This window comes from Rhineura floridana, chromosome 11, assembly GCF_030035675.1.
Source record: "Rhineura floridana isolate rRhiFlo1 chromosome 11, rRhiFlo1.hap2, whole genome shotgun sequence".
In the NCBI taxonomy this organism is placed as follows: Eukaryota; Metazoa; Chordata; class Lepidosauria; order Squamata; family Rhineuridae; genus Rhineura; species Rhineura floridana.
The window spans coordinates 23,557,310-23,579,823 of record NC_084490.1 but is presented as its reverse complement, the minus strand read 5'-3'; the positions used below and the strand labels follow the sequence as shown (position 1 = coordinate 23,579,823).

At 46.9% G+C, this 22,514-nt stretch overlaps 1 protein-coding gene across 1 annotated transcript; it reads right to left on the bottom strand.

The window, feature by feature from the left end:
- Window positions 1–872: 872 nt before the first annotated feature.
- Window positions 873–22,060, bottom strand: PAQR4 (progestin and adipoQ receptor family member 4). The gene is made up of 3 exons (XM_061588446.1): window positions 21,422–22,060; window positions 5,786–6,004; window positions 873–4,473 (listed from the first exon to the last, which is right to left on the bottom strand). Exons 1-3 carry the CDS (start codon window positions 21,585–21,587, stop codon window positions 4,040–4,042), a joined length of 819 nt encoding a protein of 272 aa, XP_061444430.1. The 5' UTR covers window positions 21,588–22,060; the 3' UTR covers window positions 873–4,039.
- Window positions 22,061–22,514: the final 454 nt, after the last annotated feature.

Sequence of the window (22,514 nt, the reverse complement as noted above, 5' to 3'; positions counted from 1 at the left end):
CACTTACCTGGGAGTAAGACCCATTAAACCCAATGGAGCTTACTTCTGAGTACACATGTATTGGATTGCAGCATTTGTTACTTGCAAAACTTAAATTCTTGTTGGAAAGAGTTTCAACCTTCCTAAAGGTTCACTTCACTACAGATGGACCTGCCACCATTCCACAATCCATAATCACCATAGTTAATTTAGTCCTTGCAGTTTGCAGATTGTTTTGGTTCATGTACTGTGACAGGTAATGAAGTGTTAAATTTCTACCCAGGCTTGGGAGTCCTGATGTTGAATAATGACTAAAGCATTGATAGCCATATTTTTTTTAAAGTGTGATTTACGCTTGTCAAGTGGCAGGCAAGTGGGTTTAGGCAGAAGAAACCAAACCACTGACTACCATCAAGCAAATGCAGACAACACTCTTGAGTTGTGACTAATTTGTAAGATCCATTGAAAGTGATCTAAAATATTGAAGGGTACAGTTAATTATTAACTGTATACAATTCCACTGCTTTCAATATATTTAATCACGAATTTCATGAGTCTCCCTTTTTTCTGCAACTAGGAGATGAATACTTTCTTGTGTGAAAAGCAACATATGAAAAATACATTGGACACCAGCATGAGAGTCATTCTGTGAGCATCTGTGTAGTACTTTCAGGTAGTGGCCAGGCTTTTCAATAACTAATTCCAGTTTAGAGCCATGGTCAAAGGATCTCTTAAACAACTGTAAGGCGCTGCTGGACTGAAATAGAGACAAGTTCTCTCTTCCTGTCTACTTGAAAGCACATCCTCATGGAAAAGCTCGTTATCCTTTGGCAAAGCTTCTACAAAACTTTGAAAGAACAAGCACCACTTCTTATGACAGGCCACAAAAAAGATGAGTTGACATCTCTCTTTATTAGAAGCCCAGACTTGTTGTCTGCTCAATAGATTTTGGACCTTAAAGCAGCTATAGTTCCCTTCTCTCCCTCCTTCATGGAGTGCATTTATTTATTTATTTATTTATTTGGTGGCCCGCTCTTATATTTTAAGATATGTAATTTCAGCCCAAAGAAGCTGCGAACATTAACCATGTCCGTCTACCCTGAGATAACAAGAGACAAGACTGGGCTGCTGGCAGCGAAGTGAAACCCCAGCCCAAAATAGGGAGAGCAGAAAACAAAGACACTTCCCACCCCCGCTGGGGGAGGCTTAATTCAGCCACAATGAAGGTTTCACACCATCAATGCATCTTCTGCATTTGCAGAAGACAATCTTCAATATCAAAGAGAAGACCCAAACTCACTGTCCACCCCCCCCCCATAAAATCCATGAGAGCTGCCTTATATTTGGCCATTCCAGATAGTCACTCAGTCTAAGTCTTTCTCCGGCAGTTTTGTCACCTGTTCTAAAGGTGACTGAGGTCCAAACTAACATGACATGTATTTGTAGATCTTTCCCTGACATTTTTATTTCAAAACACACAATGCCTCGGGCACTGTGAGTTTAAACAGTAGAAGAGGTAGGGGTGAAGTGCTTCTCCCTTCACAATCTGGCTTAGCTGTTTTTCTGCTGCCTCCCTCCTGAAATGAGGAAAGCACAGGGTTAACTTGCAGTTCCCTACCTTCTCACATTCATGGAAAGATACATATCTTGTTTGGCCCTAAATTGAATAAAATCTAGAGAGACTTGCTTCCTACACTGAAAACTAATTATCAGTCTGGATCACCAGAATAGGTTTTAACTATTTTCATACATACTCCATTATCCAGCCACTTATACAGTACAGATTTAAGATTCAGATTAAGGTGGTGCTGCATAGACAATATAGAATCCCCACTGGGGGCGGGGGGAAGAAAATCCTCTGCAGATGGCTTTTTCAAAAGCCACATTATTGAAATCTAGGTAAATACATTTGTTAAATTGATAATCAAAATTAAAATATTTCTTTATTTATAAGAGCTACCCAATATGGACTATGATGCTGATTTTCAGGAAGCAGTTTAGGTGTATTCCATTGAGGCCAAACAAAAAGATGATGGTTTAAGAACTTGTGCCATAAAAACTAGAACTCTAGCTGAAGAACCATTTACCTTAAAAGCCAGATCTTTCCACAATTCTCATTTGGAGCCCAAATGTTGAAGAGGGCTAGGGCTCACTACATGAACCATAGAAAAAAGTTATAAAGCAACTATGGATTGAGATATTTGGCTCACTTGCACCAAGGGAGTACCTAAACTAGTCTTCCCCAGCCTGGTGCTCTCTAGATGTTTTGGACTACAACTCCCATCAGCCCCAGCCACCATGGTTGTGTCAACTAAGCCTGATAGGACTTGTAGGCTAAATCACCTGGAGGGTACCAGGCTGGGGAGGGGAGACCTAAATTATAGATCAGTAGCTGAAGGTCCCTGTGTCAAACAGACGGCAACAGCATTTGCCAGAATGCCACTGAGGCACAGCCTTTCATCCCTGTATTTTCAAAATGGACCACTTAGAAATCTAGTTGCTGACCAAGAATCTGTTAAAAACTTAGCTATTCTTCAAAGTTATAATTAACCTGATTCCACTGAAACAGAATTCAAAAAAGTAAGTTGGTCAATGTGAACCAGTTCAACTAACTCAACAGCCACTGAAGGAAGTGAACTGGAATTTGGGAGCAGGGTAAGTGGCCTCCTGATCAACGAAGGTCAGTAAGACAGGGGAAGATGACAGCAGCAACTCACTTGTGCTGCAGCCACCTCTACTGAGAAATGGAGCAGGACATACCTCTTCCAATATCATGCTAAACTATGCTCTGGAAAACACCCACTCTGGCTCTATGTATCACTGGGGAAGCAGACGGGGGGCAGGGGAGTGGGGTTCAACCCAAGAATAGACATTGCAGGATGATCCCCAAATCCCTACACCAGAAGAGAAAGGGGAAACTGAAACATGCTGCAAGTAGCTGTGGGCCCAGATTTGATGAAAACGAAGTGGAAATATGGACTCCAGACCTTCCACCCAATTCAGTTTCAAGGCCGCTAGTTACCCCTCCGGAGGGGGCAGGAAAGCTGGTTCAGTGCTTCAAGTCATTTCAGAGCAAATGAATATAGACAGAGCATCTCTTCTTTAACAAGCAGACTAGCTGAATCACACCATTCCTTTCCTCAAGGTCCTTCACCAACACTCAGTGTAGCAGACCTCGATACCTAGGTGTCTAACCAGCCCTTTTTAAAGAAAGAATAAGAAGAAAGTATTGCATGGTGTCTGAAAGACACCTGGATAAAAAGTCTATTTAAATAACCTGCCTCTATAAAGCAGAGAGGCTGTACTCTGAACAAGCATCTTCTACTGAATCTCTATTTGCCCAGTGCATATGTCACCCTCAAAATAGGTGAAAAAGATGTCCAAAACAATGGTGTTCTTCCTTGGTCACCACCAAAGCTAAGGGGAGTCTATCTCTGATGGGAAAAGGGCTGCAGCCAACAAGAATGTATGCAACGGGCTTCAAGTATGGAAAACCTTTCCTAACACCACTGATAACTTCCCACAAGTCATATGAGACTGTAAGTCAGCAAACTAAAACAGTTCTTAACAAAAGAATGCTTACACCAACACTACCCCCTACATCACTGTTCTTCAACCTTGAGTCCCCAGATGTTGTTGGATTACAACTCTCATCAACCCCAGCTAGTTTAGCTAATGGCCAAGGATGATGAGAGTTGTAGTCCAACAACATCTGGGGACCAAGTTTGAAGAACAGTGCCCTAGATGGTAATTTGGAAGAACAATTGACCACAAACTGATCTAGAAGCACCTCAACCAGTGGAAATCCATTGCTGTAGACCCCAGAGTTTCCAAATCCTATACATGTTTATCCACAAACACTCAAGCAATGGAAAACCATAACCCCAGCAGAGAGGAAAAAACATGACTCTTTTCTGAGTGGCTTATATATAAAAAAAGTCCTTTCTTTTCTGTGTCAGCCCTTGATTGATGAGAACTTGTGGCCCACACACCAGAAGTCCCTCACTTTTCAAATCAGTGGGGTTCTTCTTTGGAAGGGTGGGATCCAGACATGGTGCAGTCATTCCATCGGGCAAATGTAGTTGGCAATCCACTGTAGATCAGCCACTACTCCCCAGTGGAGATAGAGGATACTGACCACCACCAGCACGTGCATAATCTGATGGCTGTTGAACCAGTAGTCAAAGCGGCCCGGCTTCCAGCGCTCAGGCACCCGTGAGATGTTGATGACGCCCCCGAGAAAAGCCAAACCGTCCATTATGAGGTATGAACGCAGTGAGGAGGGGTGGCCAGTGCCCAGCCCCACCGAGCGCAGGTAAAAGAAGAAAAAGCGGAAGAGGGCTTGCCAGGCAAAAGCCCGTAGGCGCCGGACACTGGAACTGGCAGTCACTGCGCAAAAGATACCGTAGCTTGACAAGCCTGTGTAGGCCAGCAGGGCAGCTGTGCGGGGAAACGGAGTGCAGGCCAGCGTGCAATAGATGATTGGGAGAGCACCTGGAAGGAGGTGAGATACAAATCAACCAATCACGAAGCTAAGGACAAAAAAAATCAGCTGGTAATTATAAGAATCATTTTGTATGGCCAGCCTGCCGCACTCACAAGTTGGTTTTGTTGCCCTCTCTGAACTGAACCAATTGTTTCCCAGAACCCTTCAATCCATGGGGATGGGGCATAGCTCAGTGGTAGAGCATCTGCCTTGCATGCAGAAGGTCCCAAGTTCAATCCCCGGTTTCTCCAGCTGGGAGAGACTCCTGCCTGAAATACTGAAGATCCACTGTCAGTCAGTGTAGACCAGGTTTTCCCATCCTTTGGCTCCCTGGATGTTCTTGGACTACAACTCCCATCAGCCCCAACCAGCAGGGAAAATGGTCAGAAATAGTCCAGCAATATCTGGGGACCCAAAGGTTGGGAAAGGCTGGTGTAGACAACACTGAGCTAGATGAACTAATGGTCTGACTCAGTGGAAGGCAGCTCCCAGTGTTCCTGTATATAACTCAATATTACCTCTTCTCCACCCCAGGATTTCTACCAGTCCCAAATAAAACTTTGGGTCTTGACCACACATACCAGATTCAATTTGGCTCAAGCACCCCACACACTCTAAACCCAGTTTTCAACCTTGGGTCCCCAGATGTTGTTGGATTACAATGCCCATCATCCCTGACAACTGCCGAAGGTGGCTGTGGATGATGGATATTGTAGTCCAACAACACCTGGGGACCCAAGGTTAAAGAACACTGCTTTTACCCACCCCTGTTTTCCAGGCACCTACCTTGTAACTCACCATTTTGTGCTGGCCTTTGATAACTGATCTCCCTCCTCTACCTTTTTTCCTCCACTCCCCTTCCCATGTGTGTCTTGTGTTTTTTTAGTTTGTAAGCCGGATATAAGCCCCCACTCCTCTCTCTCTTTTTAAAATGTATGTACTGATGTGAGCAACAACCATTTGTCTGAAAAGCAGGATAAAAGTGAAGTAAATAAGGTCTCAGGTTCAGTCTCAGGCATCTCCAGGCAATAGGGTCAGGTAGCCTCCAGGAAAGGCCTCTGCCTGAAACCTGGGATGGCTGCTGCCAGTCAAACTGGGCAGTAGCTTCCTAAATGTCATACATCAAAGGATTTTGTCTTGTTCCAGGATCCCCCTCCCCCCTATGATACCCGTCATGTCTATGTGCCACTGTTCCCCATCAACAGTAAGCGTATCTGCCTCTCTTTTCTAGCGGAGTGTGTCTCACAGCTCTTCTCTCCGCCAGCGTTCTCGCACCACCCCCAACCCAATAAATCGGGGAGGGGGAGCCCTTTAACTCACCCAAAGTGTTGACCATGCATATCCCGCACATATCAAGGGTGAGCAAGGTACGGTAGACGACAGGGCCTCCCTCGTGGTTCATGAAGAGGTGATAGAGCACGCTGCCCAGCTGTGGAAAGATACAAGCCAGGTAGTGCACGATTCCTAGCCATGCTATTGAGATTCGGCCCCACGGAATGGTCAAGGGCAGCACGAAGAGACACCCCAGCAGAGGGATACCTGAAAGGGAAAGAAAGAAGAATTGAGCTGGCCTAGTATTCTGCCTCTAACCAGGGGCAGCACTGGAACCCTGCTGCTCTCTTCACAATCCATTCAGTTCTTCCTGTGTAAGGCAGCAACCTACATGTTCTCTCTCTCTCTCTCGCACACACTCGCACACACTCGCACACACTCGCACACACTCGCACACACTCGCACACACTCGCACACACTCGCACACACTCGCACACACTCGCACACACTCGCACACACTCGCACACACTCGCACACACTCACACACACTCACACACACTCACACACACTCACACACAGAGTCTAATTTAGGCCCTTGGCATCTCTCTGCCCCCATCCACTACTATCTCTTGCCTCCAACCTTGTCCTCTGTTCCTACCACCTTGTCACAGAACAGTGTTGGAAGAAGCTCCAAATCAGCATCAGAAAACCCACCCTAAAGCATTTTGGGGAGGGGACAACCTGCTCCCACTCATCTCAAGCAGTAGAGACTCTTCAATACACTTCATCCAATCTCCTCATGCTGCCCCACTCTATCTGGTACAGGAGCAAGGACTGGGCAAGCGAGGAAACATTACAAGGGCAGCCCTCTCCTTCCTCGCTTCCCGCTTTGAAACCTGTCTTTGGAGGAAGCTGGGCGCTCCTCCAAAGACAGCAGGAAAAGCGTAGGCGGAATGGAGTGCTCTTGCCATTTCCCCAAGCGCCACCTGTTTAATCTGCGCGATGGAAACTTTTGTGGCACCCTTTGAAAATCATTCCAAAAAGCGAAAGCTTCCTAAACAATTACGATCATGGGGGTGGGGGTGTGTGGAGAAGAGAGAGAATGCTATGTCCCTTATAATGCAGCATGGACTGGGTGTCTTTTCTCTCCTTCCCCAAAATGCAGCAACCTCATCGATTCCTGACCTGTGGATCTAGCCCCCCCCCCCCGGCCCATTATTACCCCTGCTCAGCCTTAACTCTCCCCTCTCTCATCCTCCATATCCCCCAGAGGCTGCAGCTTTACACAAACAGATTAGGTCTCCCTGAGACCAATTACAGTGCTAATTGAGGCTGCTGAAGCCAGACCTCAATTAGGAACATGGTAAACACCCCCTCAGGGTTCATTAAGACCAAAGAAGCAGAAGACAATCTCCAAGGAGAAACCAAGTCAGCTCTTAGACACAGGAGGCCCCTCGCCCAGTCCAGCGCTAGGGAGAAGAATTGCTGCTACCACCCAGATGGGTGGCAACTTTTTTTTCCCCAGCAGGGCTCCTGCATGACAAGCAGGAATTCAGCTAGCGGTGTTTGAAGGGAAACAATCTCCTTTGCCAGGAAAAGTTGCACCTCTTTCAGGCCCTATTTGCACTATACGTTTAAAGCACTACTGCACCACTTTCAAACAGTCATGGTTTCCCCCAAAGAATCCTGGGAACTGTAGTTTGTTAAGGGTGCTGAGAGTTGTTAGGAGACCCCTGTTCTCCTCACAGAGTTATTTAACAATCAATCCCTCTTCTTAGGAAACTGTAGCTCTGTGCAACAGGTGCCTCTTTATTTGCTCAGTGAAACCCCATGATACAGAACACACACAGTGTCCGACTAAATGTATCATTATGCAACTGGCAAAGGCACAAGCTTGAGCTAGGGAACTTGTCCCTGCTCCCGCCCCAGATGTTGCTGGACTCCAACTCTCATCAGCCCCACCAGCTTGCCAGAGATGATGGGCGATGGAGTTCCAACAGTATCTGGAAGGCCACAGCTTCTTAAAAAAACAAACTATTTGACACCCTAGAGCTGGACACAGAATGCGAATTTCTCTCTCCTTGCATCGAGAGAGAGAGAGAGAGAGAGAGAGAGAGAGAGAGAGAGAGAGAGAGAGAGAGAGAGAGAGAGAGAGAGAGAGAGAGAGAGAGTGTAAGGATGCTGCCTTATACTCAGAAGCCGTTTATCTAGTCTCACATTGCCTGTTTTAATCTTTTATTTTTTATTGACTGTAAGTCAATTTGTGTGCACATATTGGCGTAGAAAAGCAACTCATAATAAATAAATGAATAAATAAAATGTTTTCAGTAATAGCAGCTCTTCCAAGTTCTCAGACAGATCCCTTTCCCAGACCTGCTACTTGATACTTTAAAAAAAAAAGCAAATCCCCCAGCGGAGATGCTACTGATAAAGCCTGGGCCCTTCGCTCAGTATAGAAAGCATTTCTTATTTACATTTTGATCATGCCCTTCCTCTGGGAAGCTTGCGGGCAGCAGAGTACATAGTTTTCTGCCTCGCCCACCCCCATGGTTTATCCCTATGACAATCCTGAGGTAAGTTATATGCAGGGTATGTGACTGGCCCAAGGTCACCCAGTGATCTTCATAGCCAAGGGGGGATTTGAAATCAAACCTCCTTGCTCCGAGTCAGACTCCCTGACCGCAACACTACACTAGCTATTTCACAGAGCTATGGCAAGAGAGTGGTCCATGGCAACACAATAAAATGAGTAACCCCACACCTGGCTCCCCGCACCTGTTGGTGGTAGTGTACTGTTTGGAGTGTTGGCCTAGGCGTTGAGAAAGAAGGGTTCAAATCCTCACTCACCCATAAAGCTCATTGGGTGACCTTGGGCCAGTCACTGGCTCTCAGCTTAACCTACCTCACAGGGTTGTTGCGAGGATAAAATGGAGGGGAGAGAACCATATATGCCACCTTGAGAACATGGAATATAAATGTAATAATAAATAACACTGGCAAGCGAGGGGGGCAGAGTAACAGTGTTTCAAACATAGGAAGCTTTCTTATACAGAGAGACCTAACTCAGTATTGTCCACACTGACCGGCAGAGACTCTCCAGGGCTTGGGGCAGGGCATCTCTCTCGGCCCTACCTGGAGATGCCAAGGACTGCACCTGGGGCTTTCTGTTGCTCTACCACTGAATGACAGTCACTGACACAGTCAAGGATGCCTCTTGACTTTCCTCTCACACAGCAGAGACTGGAGACTGAATCCCAGCCTTTGGGCTTATGGACGTTGAGGGAAACTGCCCTTACAGGGCACAAGGCAAGGACAAATGCCCCCAGCTGCTGGTGCTTTGCCAAAACAGACACACACCACGTTTCCACCCCGACCCCTGTTGGCCCCCAGTATCCCCACCTGATGGGACGACAGCCCCAAGGACAACAGGGAAGCCATGTCAGCAAATAGCTTGCAAGTGTGCATTCTGCTGACAGCAGGGATTGTGGTACCCAAGCGCCAGCTGTACAACAGCAAACGCCTCCAAAATGCAGCCAAACCATTTAAACAAGCCACGCAGCAACTTGGTGCCCAGGAGCTGGGAGGGGATGTTTTACCTTACAGGGAGGTGCACCTAGTGCCAGCTGAAGGATGAGCGGCTGTTTCCCTCACATTCTGCCCGCCCACCCCCAAGGCAAGGGGACAGGGAGAGGATAATCGCTATCATCAAGCCCCAAGGAAGGCAGGAAGAACACTGCCTAAGGCCTGATCCTCACACAATAGACATATTGGAAACACAATTAAAAAGTCCTCTGTATAAAAATGACATATAGAGGTATGAAGAGTAGGAGAATAACTGCTGAGGTCATGTACATTTCATAACCACACTATAGAATTGGGGTACAGAATTCAGCATGCTAGGAATTCCCAGCTCTCTTTTCGCCCCCCTTTTAAAAAGAACACTAGTTTCTAACCTGACTGTAGTGCAGTGATTAGAGCAGTGAACCTGAAGAAAAGTCAGGCAAGGATGCAAATCCCTGATCAGCAACTAAGCACACCGAGCAGCCTTGGAGAAGTCACTTCACCTACCTCATAAGGTTATTGTGAGGCTTTACTGCAACTGTCAGTCATTTTATTTTGATTGTAAATTTTATTGTTGTTAGCAGTCTTTGATATTTTCATGGAAAGGCAGGGTATAAATCTAAAAACACCGAGAAGAAAAATGGAACAATCCATCCATGCTTCCCGGGAGAGGGGGGGAGGAAGGGAAGGATATGATAAATACATATAGACTTGTGTGGCATAGTGGTTAGAGTGTTGGACTACAACCTAGGAGACCAGGGTTCGAATCCCCACACAGCCATAAAGCTCACTGGGTGACCTTGGGCCAGTCACTGCCTCTCAGCCTCAGAGGAAGGCAATGGTAAACCACCTCTGAATACCGCTTACCATGAAAACCCTATTCATAGGGTTGCCATAAGTCGGAATCAACGTGAAGGCAGTCCATCTCCATTTTGAGGCCTGGTAGAGAAATGGTAGCAAGATCTCAGAGGCCAGCATTAGGAGGCCTTTACGTGCCTTCTTGCCTGCTCCTCATGACTGGCAGCACTTAATACTGTTTGCAAAATTCAGCTAACCTCAGCACAACATTTAGATTTTTTTTTTTTTAAGGAGATGTGGAGACACACAAAACTCTGACAATGGTGCCCTGCCCAGTGATCAAGGTTGTGCCATTGAATTCTACCACTGAAGTGACAGGCGCCTTGCAGCAAGATCTGGCAACCTTCCCTGAGGTTATCTTGCTTCAGGGCAGATGCTTTAACTGGCTTCACATAACAGTCTTCAGGGCACACTTCAAAAAAGATAGGACAGGGGGCAAGTGGATGGGATTTCCCACATAGAGATCATCTCAGCAAGGGTGCAGGGAGAAAGTATTCTTAATCTCTGTTCTGTCTCCTGGCCCAAGAAACAGCAGCTAACCAGAGGCATCAAATTTTGTTCTCATTTTCCCACTTAAAAAAAAGGCCTATACCACCCTACCCCGCCTTTCCTGTTCTCAGTTTCTGTAATCGCCGCTGCTACAGACCTGTCACAGAAGCAACACAATCCCAGCCATTTTCTCCTCCCCAGGGACGTGTCAGAGATTGGATAACCGACCCGGAAGAGTCAGGACTGTGTAACATTAAACAGTCATGATTTCACAGTGTGAGCCAAAGATCAAAGACTTGGGCAGGGGGAAGATATATATTGTATGGTGCTGGCATTTGGAGATTCCAGCTTCTCTGCTCTACACATGCACACAGGGGACCCACTGTGGAGAAACAGAAACGCTCCTTCTTACCCTCTCCTTTCATTACATTTAACTGTCATTCCCAGGGACTTAAACAAGAGCAACTTCATTTTTCTGAGAGCTGGATCTATTATCTCTGTTACAGCTGTTATTCCTGTAGCCCAATCAATGTGGGACTTTTTGCAAGATTCCCTGCCCCAGGTAGCTTACAATCTGAATCTTGACTGAAGGGTGGCCAATAGAAGTTGAAGGAAAAAAATGGTGGCAAGGATGAATAGAGGCAAGGATGAACAGAGGAAGAATAAACATAGGTGTGTGTCAGTACATACACATGCACACATGAGACTTCCATGATTTTGCCTTAAACCTCCAAGGCCAACCTTCTGCAAGAGTTCAGTTCGGGAGCCTTTCCTCCCCACCTCCGAGGTCAGCTGCTAAAGCGTAAGCCACTTATGCCAGGAGCAGGTATTTCAGCATATTTGGGACAAAATATATCCTTGTGTGACGGGGCATGATGTTGGACCCCCTGGCAGAAAGGAAGAGGCAGGTGCAGAGGAGGGGGGGCAAGAGAAAAGGCACAGACCCTCCAATTGGATCTTCATTAACTACCTGAAAGGAGCTAAATAAATACAGTTTTAGAAGACAAACAGCAGGTGGGAATGCTGTCTGTGGGAGATGGAGAAGGTACATGGCACATGGCAAGAGAAGATCAGTAAAGAATGTTTCCCCCTCCTAGTGCCAAAGTTAGCCATTCAACATGGCCGTGAAGAGGTGAAGGGAAAGGTTATGTGGCCACAAAATACAAATCAGGTGCATATCTTCATGCATAATTTCCACGAAATGCAGCAAAGGCCACTAGTTTGTCAGTAGTTTTTTTTAATGTACAGGAGTAGACAAATCCATAATGGATCAGTCTATCAGTGGGATTAAAACCCAACCAGTGGGACCTGCAACAAAATGTTGCAGTGTGGTGTGCTTCTCTTCCAGTAAGCCAGACATGCCCTCCTCCATGATACTCCATTCCCCCCTCCCTCCCACCCAATTTTCCATTTGATCTCCCACACAAAAGTCAGTCAGCATTCCATGGCTACTGAGCATGATCAGTCCTCACTGGACTATTTTGGGACTTTCTCCCCTTTTTCCCCATGGAAGTTTTAAAAATTGTTTTCATTTCTGAAAGCCTTGGGGCATCCCTGGACTAGCCGATACATCCCTGTTATATGTGTATAGTTAAGCAACAGTGCTCTTCTCAAAACATCAGAAATAAATAGCTAAAAATAGAACCTCCACGTTCAGGGGGAGTATATCACCGATAAAGGTATAGGTATCCAACAACAAAGGACACCCATCTCTATCATGATCTGTTTTGTAATGTTTCTAGGAATATCTGGGCTGGCCACTGTTGTACACAGAATGCTGAACAATACGAATCTTGGCTTGATCTTGAAAAGCAATTCAAAAATTGCTTCTGAAAGTAGGAGCATCTGAAGGTTAAGTTGGGTGGCTATCAGATACAAGGCCACCCAATTATGTCACCCCCTCCCTAACCACATTTGCCTGGCACCATCATCTTTCAGAAAAGACACCAGGCCAAGGCTGTCCCATTTTCTTAAGCCTTTTACAGCCATTAATATTCTCTTAGCTACCATCTACCAAGATATTTGTTTTTAGGTTGCATTATTTGTCAGGCTGCTATTTTACTGTTGGTATCTTATACCGGTTTAGTTGCAAGGCAGGAGATAAAATAATATTTTTAAAAGGAAAGAAAATTCTAATGATTCTGGCCTTGTGTGGTTCTGGCTGAAGCCATAGCCTCAGTTCCCCATCTGTGAAAGGGGGAAAGAAAGCGTCGCTTAACTCACTGAAGAAGAAAATTAGGGGCACTACATGAAAGGATTAGTGGCTGGAGCAGGGTGCTGCAAATATATTGCTTCTCTCATGCTATTTGAATGACATCCCCTGAACCAAAAGTGTGTGTGTGTGTGTGTGTGTGTGTGCACATGTGGGTTGGTCAAAGTCCTGTCCAATGCCCTCACTCTACCTCTTCGCTGCACAATGTCACCAAGGTCAAAAGAATCCGGAACAGCTCACGTTACCCATGCAGCTGCCTCCCTTCCAGCAGAGTGTGGAGACTGCCTGCCACATCCTCTCAGCAATACAAAACCTCCCAAATCCCCAACCCGCTGCAACACCTTCTTTCCTGCCGGATCCACTTCGTTATCTCCAGGGCTCCTACAGTGCCCTTACTTTCTACACAGCATCTATGTCCACTAGATAGCAGAACAAACCTTAAGCCCCAGCTATGCATTTATCAAACACCTGCGCTTCTCACCCTCCACATACACACAATGCCTCTCCTCATAGGTAGGGCATTCATTTCCACCTACCTAAAAAGAGCCAGCACGGTGTGGGTCAGGTTTGGCAAATTTTTGGCCCTCCAGATGTTACTGAACTACAACTCCCATTAGCCCCAGCAAGCATAGCCAATGGCCAGGGATGATGGGTGTTGTAGTTCAGGAACATCTGGAAAGCCAAGGTTCACCACCACCTGGTATAGATAGTGATCAGGTGTTGGATTAGGGCTGGAAAGATCCAGGTTCAAATCCCCACTCAGTCACTCGCCATACCTACCTCACAGGGTAGTTGTGAAGACAAAATAGGCAAAGGGAGGACCATGTATGCCACTCTATGGATGCAATAAAAATGTAAGATATATATGAACGCACTTCACAAGTACAACTTTTGGCATGTAGCACAGAATTCAGCATCCTGAAATAATAATCATAAAAAGACTTCTAGCCCTTGTGGCTGGAGATATGAGCCTGTCAGATAGGTGCACGGTCTCTAGTTAAGCCCGGACAACTCTGAGCAAGACCATCAAGGAAAATGGCTTAAATGTTCTATACAGTATCTTGTTCCACACACAATCACCACTCCCAGTACCTAGCAGAAGAATCAGGATGACATAAGCACATAAAAGAAATGCATATATTTGCTTATCTATTTCAGCCTTTCAGGCAGGAATCTGATACTGAAGATTGAACCTGGGACCTTCTGTATGCAAAGCAACTGCTCCGTCACTCAGCTACGGCCCTTCCATAGTACAGATCTTAAGAATAAATTGGACCCCATCAGAGGTACAGTGAGGTAATTTAAGACACTGGACTTAATGGTCTTAATGTCATAGGGACACGGGAAGCTGCCTTATCCTCAGCCAGACCACTAGTCCATCTAGCTCTGTATTGTCTACACTGACTGGCAGCAGCTCTCCAGACTTTTAAGCAGGCGCTTTTCCCAGCCCTACCTGGAGCTGCCAGGGATTGAACCTGGGACCTTCTGCATGCAAGGCAGATGCTCTACAACGGCGCTACAGCCCATCTTTCTTTAGATGGCAATGCACATTGCTTCACTTCAGAATGTGGAAAGCCAGGCCTCCAGGGTTTGGGGGCCCTTCTGCTGAGTTTGGGTGCACGTTGGGCTTCTGCCCCAAAGTCCTCCTCCGAAGATAGCGCAGGGCTTCATGAACGAATAAAAGGGTAGCCAAGAGGAGCCAAGGCTCTGGATTCTGTCACTGACAACTCTCTACCTGGGCCCCCTTGTGCTCTTCAGAGGAGGAGGGCATCAAGGATTTTAAAATGGGGGAGGGCTGCTGGGCAGCTCAAAAGCAGGCCTTTATAATCCCTTGGGAACTGTGACTCCATCTCTGTTCCCTGCCCCCAGATCAGTGGGCCAGGAGAGCAGAACACTCTCAATCTCTGTGCCTGGATCAGCCAGGATCAAGGACGCTTAGCCCATGGGGGCTGGAAAGGTCATTCCCAGCAGGTCTCCTGGGATCCACACAGTGAGAAAATGAGCTAGAATGAACAGACAGACGCTCTCACCAGGGACAGTCACATCTACATAGTATTATAACACTTTAAGTAGACATGGCCTTCCCCCAAAGAATCCTGGGAGCTGTAGTTTAAGCTATTGAACCTGGAATCTTCTGCATACAAGGAAAGGCTCTCCCACTGAGCTATGGCCCCAGCTAATCAGTAGAAACAGGTCCCTGCAGCCCAAGTAAGGAGCGGCTTCATACATGCAATGGCTATCAACCGGAAGAGCTAAAATAAACCTCCACATGCAGGCGCAGTATACCTCCCAGGACCAGAAAAATCACGGAAAGGCTGCTATCAGTTTCATGTGCTGCTTTTGAGCAGTTAGCTGTTGGGAACATAACAATGGACTAATTCAACCCTGGGCCTGATCTAGCGAAACAGTTCTTATCTTACTACTCTTCCCCAATTTCTTGGAAGCCAGCTGCGGGCACTGAGGCTGCCAAGCAGATCCCAGATGTCAGGTACATGCCACTCCCTTGAGATCCCCACCCTGTCAGTGCTGCTAAACCAACAGCATGGTATCTGGGAGGCAATTCCCCTGGGAAGCAATTCCCCTGGGAAGATAGCATAAGCAAGTTTCCACAAACACAAAGTTCTGCTTGGCTCAGCGGAACAAAAGCAGAACAAATTTCCTGGCTCTAATAGCTACTTCCAAGCAAACACCTACAGTAGTAGCAGTTACTTTGGACAAAGTGGTTCTGACTTATGGATGTCTCCTTAAACTCCAGAAAACAGTTGGGAAAACTGCCCTAGGTTACTTGAGGAGAAGGATGGAAAATGGTGGATAAGCTTCTCAAATTCGGTAATGGCGGGCATGCAGAATTGGCCCCGTGCAAGAAACAGCCACAGAGAAGGTTTGGATGTATTCAAATGTGCTAAGTTCATGTGAGACAACAGCATGGCTTAAAATAGACCTGGCCTCACACAAAATAGGCCTCACATATCCCAGAATCCTTCGCAACATGCAAGGATTCCATGGCAGACATATAGGGGTTGCCTTGAGAGATAAATCAGTGTGGAAATAATTCCCTTAGAGTAGGAATTTGAAAGATCCTGCTCTTACCCAGGGACCTACTTACTCCTAACACAAAAGGGGGGGGAAAGATGAATCTGGGCTCTTTTTAGTATATTGATCCATTAAATACCCACACTCTATGAGGTATATTATCTCTCTGGTTGCTAGGACTGCTTTCTTCTCAGCTTTGAAGTATGTTTTAATGATATTTCAAAGCTGGCATGTGTTTTATTGGGTCCCTAGAACCACCGTTAAACACTTTTACACAACAATAATTGCGCCACCTTGCTCTTTGCCCTCATTCGACACAGGCAGACCGAGAACAGTTCCCTCTCTCATTTAAGGCTCTTGCCAGAACATGCGTTGGTCCACAGAATAAAAATCCAGACATTTGAGCAGGATATCGCCCAGGGGCTGTGTAAATTATGGCACAATTCTACAGGAATGCAGGGGGAAAGGTGCAGAGTGCAACAGTGAGCAATACTGAGCACAGAGTTCGGTTTTCTGAGAATCTCAGCTTTCAATAATTATAAAAAAGAGCAATCTAGCCCTTATGGTTTCAAATATACACTGGAAAGCATGTGGGCAAAACAGTGCTTACACCAGCACAATGAGATGTGCCCATTTAAAAAATAGATCTTTATCAAAAGAAGTTCACACACACACACAAAAAAAAGACAGGTTTTGTAGCAATCCTAGTGGGCTCATGACCCACATCACAACCCTTGACTGTTTATCGGCCTATATTAGTAGTAAACCTTGCCAACTGGCCCGCTGGCATTCCTTGACACACCATTCCTCTGGTAAAATACCTGAAATGTGAGAGACAACAGGAACAGTCCATTGTTCATAGGGTATGCATGCACAATCCCTGGTATTTCCAGGGGAAAGGCTCTCAGGAAGTAGACATTTCCCTGCCCAAGTCCCTGGAAAACTGCGGTGTCAGGAGAGAAAATAATGGGGTTAGATGGACTGAAGACCCTCATCAAGGCAGCTTTGGATACATCTGAACACTCAAAAGATATCCCCCTAAGTTAAGGATGGGCAGCCTGTCAGCAGTGGCTCCTACTGCCCACTGGGAGTGGAGGGGCGGAAGGCAGAGAGGCCAATGGTGGCTGGAGCCAGAGCCAATGACAGGCAGAGCCAACTAATTCTAGCTTTGACCCCAGCCTCTTCCCTACTGAGTTCTATAAGGGCAACACAGTGACTAAGCCGGAGGAACCTGACAGTCAGGGCCACTCCCTGGACTGGTTGTAAGTAGGAAGGCAGGCAGGTGGGAGCTGGCTAAGGGCAGACTGAGGTTGGTGGGGCAATGCCCCACTTGCCCTAATGGCCCGGCCTCCACTGGAACCTGTGGTCCCCCAGATGTTGTTGGACTACAGCTCCCGTCGTTCCTGATCATTGGCCAAGTTGGCTGAGGCTGATGGGAGTTGGAGTCAAACAAGCTCTGGAAGGCCACAAGCTTCCCCATCCCCCGCCCCTGGCCAACTGCTTCTTTGTTAAGGATGAAAGCTGTTCAAGTGGGACATGTCTCAACAGCCACAGAAGCCAAGCACACAGCTTGCCTGGACTGCAGCTCTCAGGGAACCAGTTTCAAGACCAGTAGGCTTGTTCAATGACCCCACCCAGTCAGCTGGGGTAGGCCGAAGCCATCCTCAAAAAGATGTTTTAGGTTGAGTCGCTGTTGCTAGCTCCCTCCCTCACACAGGGCGAGTAACAGCACGTAGCCTGCACAACTCGCCGAGCCTCAGTTCATGCTACAGGATAGGGGTCCTGCAGACAGGAGAGTTCATCAACAGGCATTTTGCCTTTATATGGGAGGCTGGTTCATCTGTTGACTCATAAGAACAGAGAGGAGGAGGAGGAAATCCTGCAACCACAACTCAGCAGCCTGTTCCATTACCCAACTGGTCCCACTTCCCCCTCTCCTTATGATCCCAGAAAAATCCACTTGTCTTGCAGTGTAAACATGTTACTTCACTATTGCTCACACAAGGGACAGCAAAAACGCACAGTGATTAGTTTCCTAAGATGTGCTAGGAAACCATACCCTAGCTCTTAATCGTGGGTGGGTGGGGAATGGCTGCAGCAGCTCAGTGCCAATGGGAGGAAAAAAACAACACTCTGTGCATGTTCAAAAGGTACTTGTTCTTATTTATTTCTTATTTAGAACATTCATGTCCCACTTTTTGTTCATAAAAGGCAGTGCACATGTGGCTCCCAGAAGCAACCCATCCAGAAACTGTCCAGACCCAAACCCGATTCTTTTCAGCAGAGTGGTTGCATCGACTGTCCATAGACCATGCTGTGGGATGAAGGACGTTTGTTGGTTTGGGGGGGGGGAACCCTGAGTCTTTTTTCACCAGATTCCAAATTTTACCAGGCACTTTTCCTCTGAAAGTTAGCCTAAATTTACATATCTACTTTATTATCATCAACATCAACAACAACATTTATTACCTGCCCTTCACCCAAAGGTCCCAGGGTGGGTTACAACAATTTTAAAATACAGCATTAAAAACAATCTAAAATCACAAATAGGGTGGGTCCTAAAAATATATGTCTCATATGTCAAAGGCCAGAGTAAAGAACTACAAATGAACAAATGCAAATTACGTATAAATTTGTGTCATGAACCTTTGCTCCAAGTCTTTTAAGGATCTAACACCACCCCTGGCCTGGGACATGGACATTATTACGTACTTCTACAAGTTCTAGAGTTGGGCCTCAGCATTAAAAACAGGTCCCAGGCCAGAACTTTTGCAGTAAAGAGAGACTAAGGAGTGGGAAATAATTGCAGAACAACCAGTACAGACACAATAGGTGTATGTATTATTTCTTACTGAGCAAAAGCAGAGAAACCTGCCCGCATAGTTTTCCTTATTTCTCCACAAGTTCAAGGGCTAGAAACTTTTTTAAATGAAATATTTTTACACACACACACACATACACACGCCACTTGTGGCTACAGATCTAGACTGAGCCCTAGAATAAGTTGTTGCCTTCCTACTTTATGACAGCCTTCCTCAGCTTGGTACCCTCCAGGCATTTTGGACTACCATTTCCGTGTTAGCCAGGCTGATGGGAGATATAGTCCAAAAGATGTGGAGGGTAATAGATTAAGGAAGACAGCTCTACGACTTTCCTTCCAGTATGAGAGCTAATCTAGTGCAGTCTCTAGGAATGTAAGCGGGGATGTTCTGAGTTCAGGTCCCACCCCAGGCATGAACTCACAAAGTGACCTCTCAGAAGCCACCTTCTGCAATGATTGGTGGGGGGGGGAATGGGCTTGCTAGTTCTCTGCAGCATGTCCAAGGTTTAGGTTCTCTTTTTCTAACACTAGCAGGTCATTTGAGTGTTTTGACATCTGCTTATCTTCAAGCAGTCAATGACCAACTCATGGGGCAATTATTCAACCCATCAAATCTGGAACCTAGGAAGCTACCTTATACTGATTCAGGCCATTGGTCCATCTAGCTCATATTTTCTACACAAACTGGCAGTTGCTCTCCGGGGTTTCAGACAGAAGACACTCCCATCACTACCTGGAGATGCAAAGTACTGAACTGGGACTTTCAGCATACAAAGCAGATGCTCTTCTACTGAGCTGTGGCCCTCCCCAACCTGAACCGCTCTCAAGGGCTCTGAATGTTCAAAGAGTGCTATATATTCATGCCTCCTATTTCTCCTTCATCAGCCTAAAACAGGTTAGCTCAATTTGTGACCTCTCCCAAGGCCAAAGCACCCAAACAGCCATGTATTTTAGCCTGCCAGGTGCTCAGCAACTTCTTCATTTTTGGGGAATCCCAGGTAGGGAAGAGTACCAAATTAGTGGGCTGCCAAGGTGTACAGGCCTTACATATACGCTACTTTTTTCAAACTCAAAATTTATCATAGGTTTTGTCCTGATCTAGTTTTTTATTTATTTTTATTACATTCCTATCTTTCCCATAAAGAGCTCAAAGGTATCTTCCATAGAGTTCCTAGGCAGCCTACAATCCAGGCGCTGGCCAGAAGCAGGTCTGCTCAGTTTCAGCAGGTTTGTTGCATCAGAGACCTCAAACCATCTCTTAAGCACCAGACATGCACATAGCTATGTGCGGGGAAATGGCCACATAAAGAAAAAGCAACAATGAGGACTAGTCACTTCTGTGAACATTTTTGCTGTACTTTTCCAATAACAAACCTCCAGAAGACAGGAATAAGTCTTGACAGGCAACATACAGCTTTTTGCATTGCTTCACTATTGCTCACACAAGGGACAGCAAAAAAGCATAGTCAAACGTGTTTGTCTCCATGATTCTCATTGAACCAATGACAAAAGCACAGTGTGTGTTTTGCCTAAACTCAAACTTAGCAATGAATGGAGAGGGAAAAACTCCCCTCCCATTCACTACTGTCATGGGCCAGACAACAGCATTAAATGAGAGAAGGGGGGAGGTGGAGTCCTATCCAAGACATGGATTCTCCAAAGCGTTTCTATCCAGCCTAACATGCCTTGTACCAACAAGGTGCATGAAAATCCTCTATGGGGCACTGACCATTGGGCCCATCTAATCCAGCTATTCAAAACCTCAGGGCCAAGGGCCTCTTCCTCTTCTACTACCTCAAGACAAACCTTTCAAACTGGATGCTCCAGGAACTGAACTTGGGACTGTCGGCATGCAAAGCATGTGCACTACAACAAAGCGCTTCTGTGCAAGAAGTCAGTTGCCTCTCCCACAAACCCAGACACAAAATAATACAAAGTTAAGGCTGCCATAGAAACTCTACTCGGAAAAGGGGACAGCTAATATGAAGGGAAACTCCCAGGGCCAATCTTAGCTTGACCACTTTACTCTAGCTTTGACAGATCAGTCACCTATGCCCCAAAAAATAAACTTTTAATTATTCACCATCTGTAGGACAGATAGCAACTGACACCAAAAGTAGAACGAGTGGGCACTGAGGTCCAAGGGAGCACACAAACCAGGGCTTTGAGAGGAGAATATGGGGGGGGGGGAAGCAGGCACCTCAATTACCCATGGAAGGCTAGGTTACAATGGGAGTGTTGCATGTATGATGAGAGTGCATGACAGTCAGGGGGCCCCTCTAATGGTCAGGGACCAAATATATTGGGGTCAGTGTGCAATGGCGCTGAAGTACAGAGTGGCGGGTGGGGGTGGAAGGAGGCATGTAATGGGGCGCTGGGGTCTCAAACTCCTTTGGGTGGATAGGAGATCCAGGCCGATTAACGTTAACGTTGTGGGACCGTGAAGGAAAATAACAACAACCCGGAGATGTCGAAATGCACAAGGGCCATAGCAAAGGTGCCGGCGCTCGGGACGGCGACGCGCGGGTGGGTGCCTCTGGGTGCCCACTGCACTCCATCCTAGGCTTCCCTTGGCGCGCTGGAGCGTGGCTGGCGGCCGGTGCAATCGTGGGGAGGGCCCTGCAGGTTAGTAAGCGTTAAGATCGGAGGTCACCGGAGATCGTCGGGGGGGGGGTGCTGAAGCAGGGAAGGGGAGGCTGCAGCGTCTCACCATGGGTGTAGATGTTGCCCAGTTCGTTGTGCACGTAGAAAAGGCTGCGGAGGCAGCCGGACCCGGAGCTGACCGGCCGGTAGCCCGTCAGCACGAAGCGGTTAAATTGCAGGTGAGGGGGGGAGCTGGCCCAGTCCAGGAGCCTGGGCCCCCCCAGGAAGGCCATGGCCGGGCTCCCCCCCCGGGGTCAGCTGCTGGCCGGGCTCTGCATCCTCCTTCGCCTCCTCCTCTTCCTTCTTCCTCTTCCTCCTGCTGCTGCTGCTGCTGCTGCTGCTGCTGCCGTCGCTGATGCTATCGCCGCAACCAGCAGCTCTTCCTTGGGCTTCCCCCTCGTTTCGCTCCCCACCCCGGGTTGAGCTCACAATCCTGTCCCGCCCACCGTCCTTATTAACATAATAGATGCGGGTATCATTACTCTCCTCCCACAACAGCCTTTTTCCACACCTCTTCTCTGTTACGCGCCCTGCGGGTTCTTCTCGGCATGCTTCCACGCAAGCCCCGCCCACAAGCCCTCCGCTTATTTGCATAGTCTCTGTACCGCAGTCGGTTTCGCTCGCACGTGGCTGCCCGGATTGGGGTTTTTGTGCTATGCATAAAATGAAATTATGTAAACCACGTCCGTCTCCAGGGCCCACCAACCGCCCGCGTTCGACTGAAATTTATTGTTCCGTTATTAGCAGAACGTGCGCCCTCCCTCCGTCCCTGCGGTGGGGTGTGAACAGAGCGTCCAAATCCTTAAAATTCGATTATTTGCAGAACCTATTGAGACACGCCCCAGCTGTTTGTCGGCGTTGTCGGTGATTGGACGCAAAGAAGAAAGGCCCAATTGTAAATATGAAGCAGGCAAAAGACGCCCCCCAAGGGCAGGAGGGTGTACAGGTTTGACACACTGATTAAATTAATTCTGAAATAGTAGAAAATCACGCCCCTAAACTGCGTGGTGGACCAACAGCGTCACTCTTGTTCACATAATTAAACGCTTCTTTTCATTGATATGATATAAATCTCAAGTCTCTATTGTGATATTGCTGTTTGTAGAAGAAAGTCCCATAATATTATTACTGTCTGAATGCATTATTAAATGTAATGATTT

Coding starts and splice junctions, on each gene's coding strand:
- PAQR4 (XM_061588446.1), bottom strand. CDS start 21,587: ATGGCCTTCCTGGGGGGGCCCAGGCTCCTGGACTGGGCCAGCTCCCCC. Junction 6,005..21,421: donor GGGCAACATCTACACCCATG/GTGAGACGCTGC, acceptor TTTCCCTTTCAG/GTATCCCTCTGCTGGGGTGT. Junction 4,474..5,785: donor ATGCATGGTCAACACTTTGG/GTGAGTTAAAGG, acceptor ACCTCCTTCCAG/GTGCTCTCCCAATCATCTAT.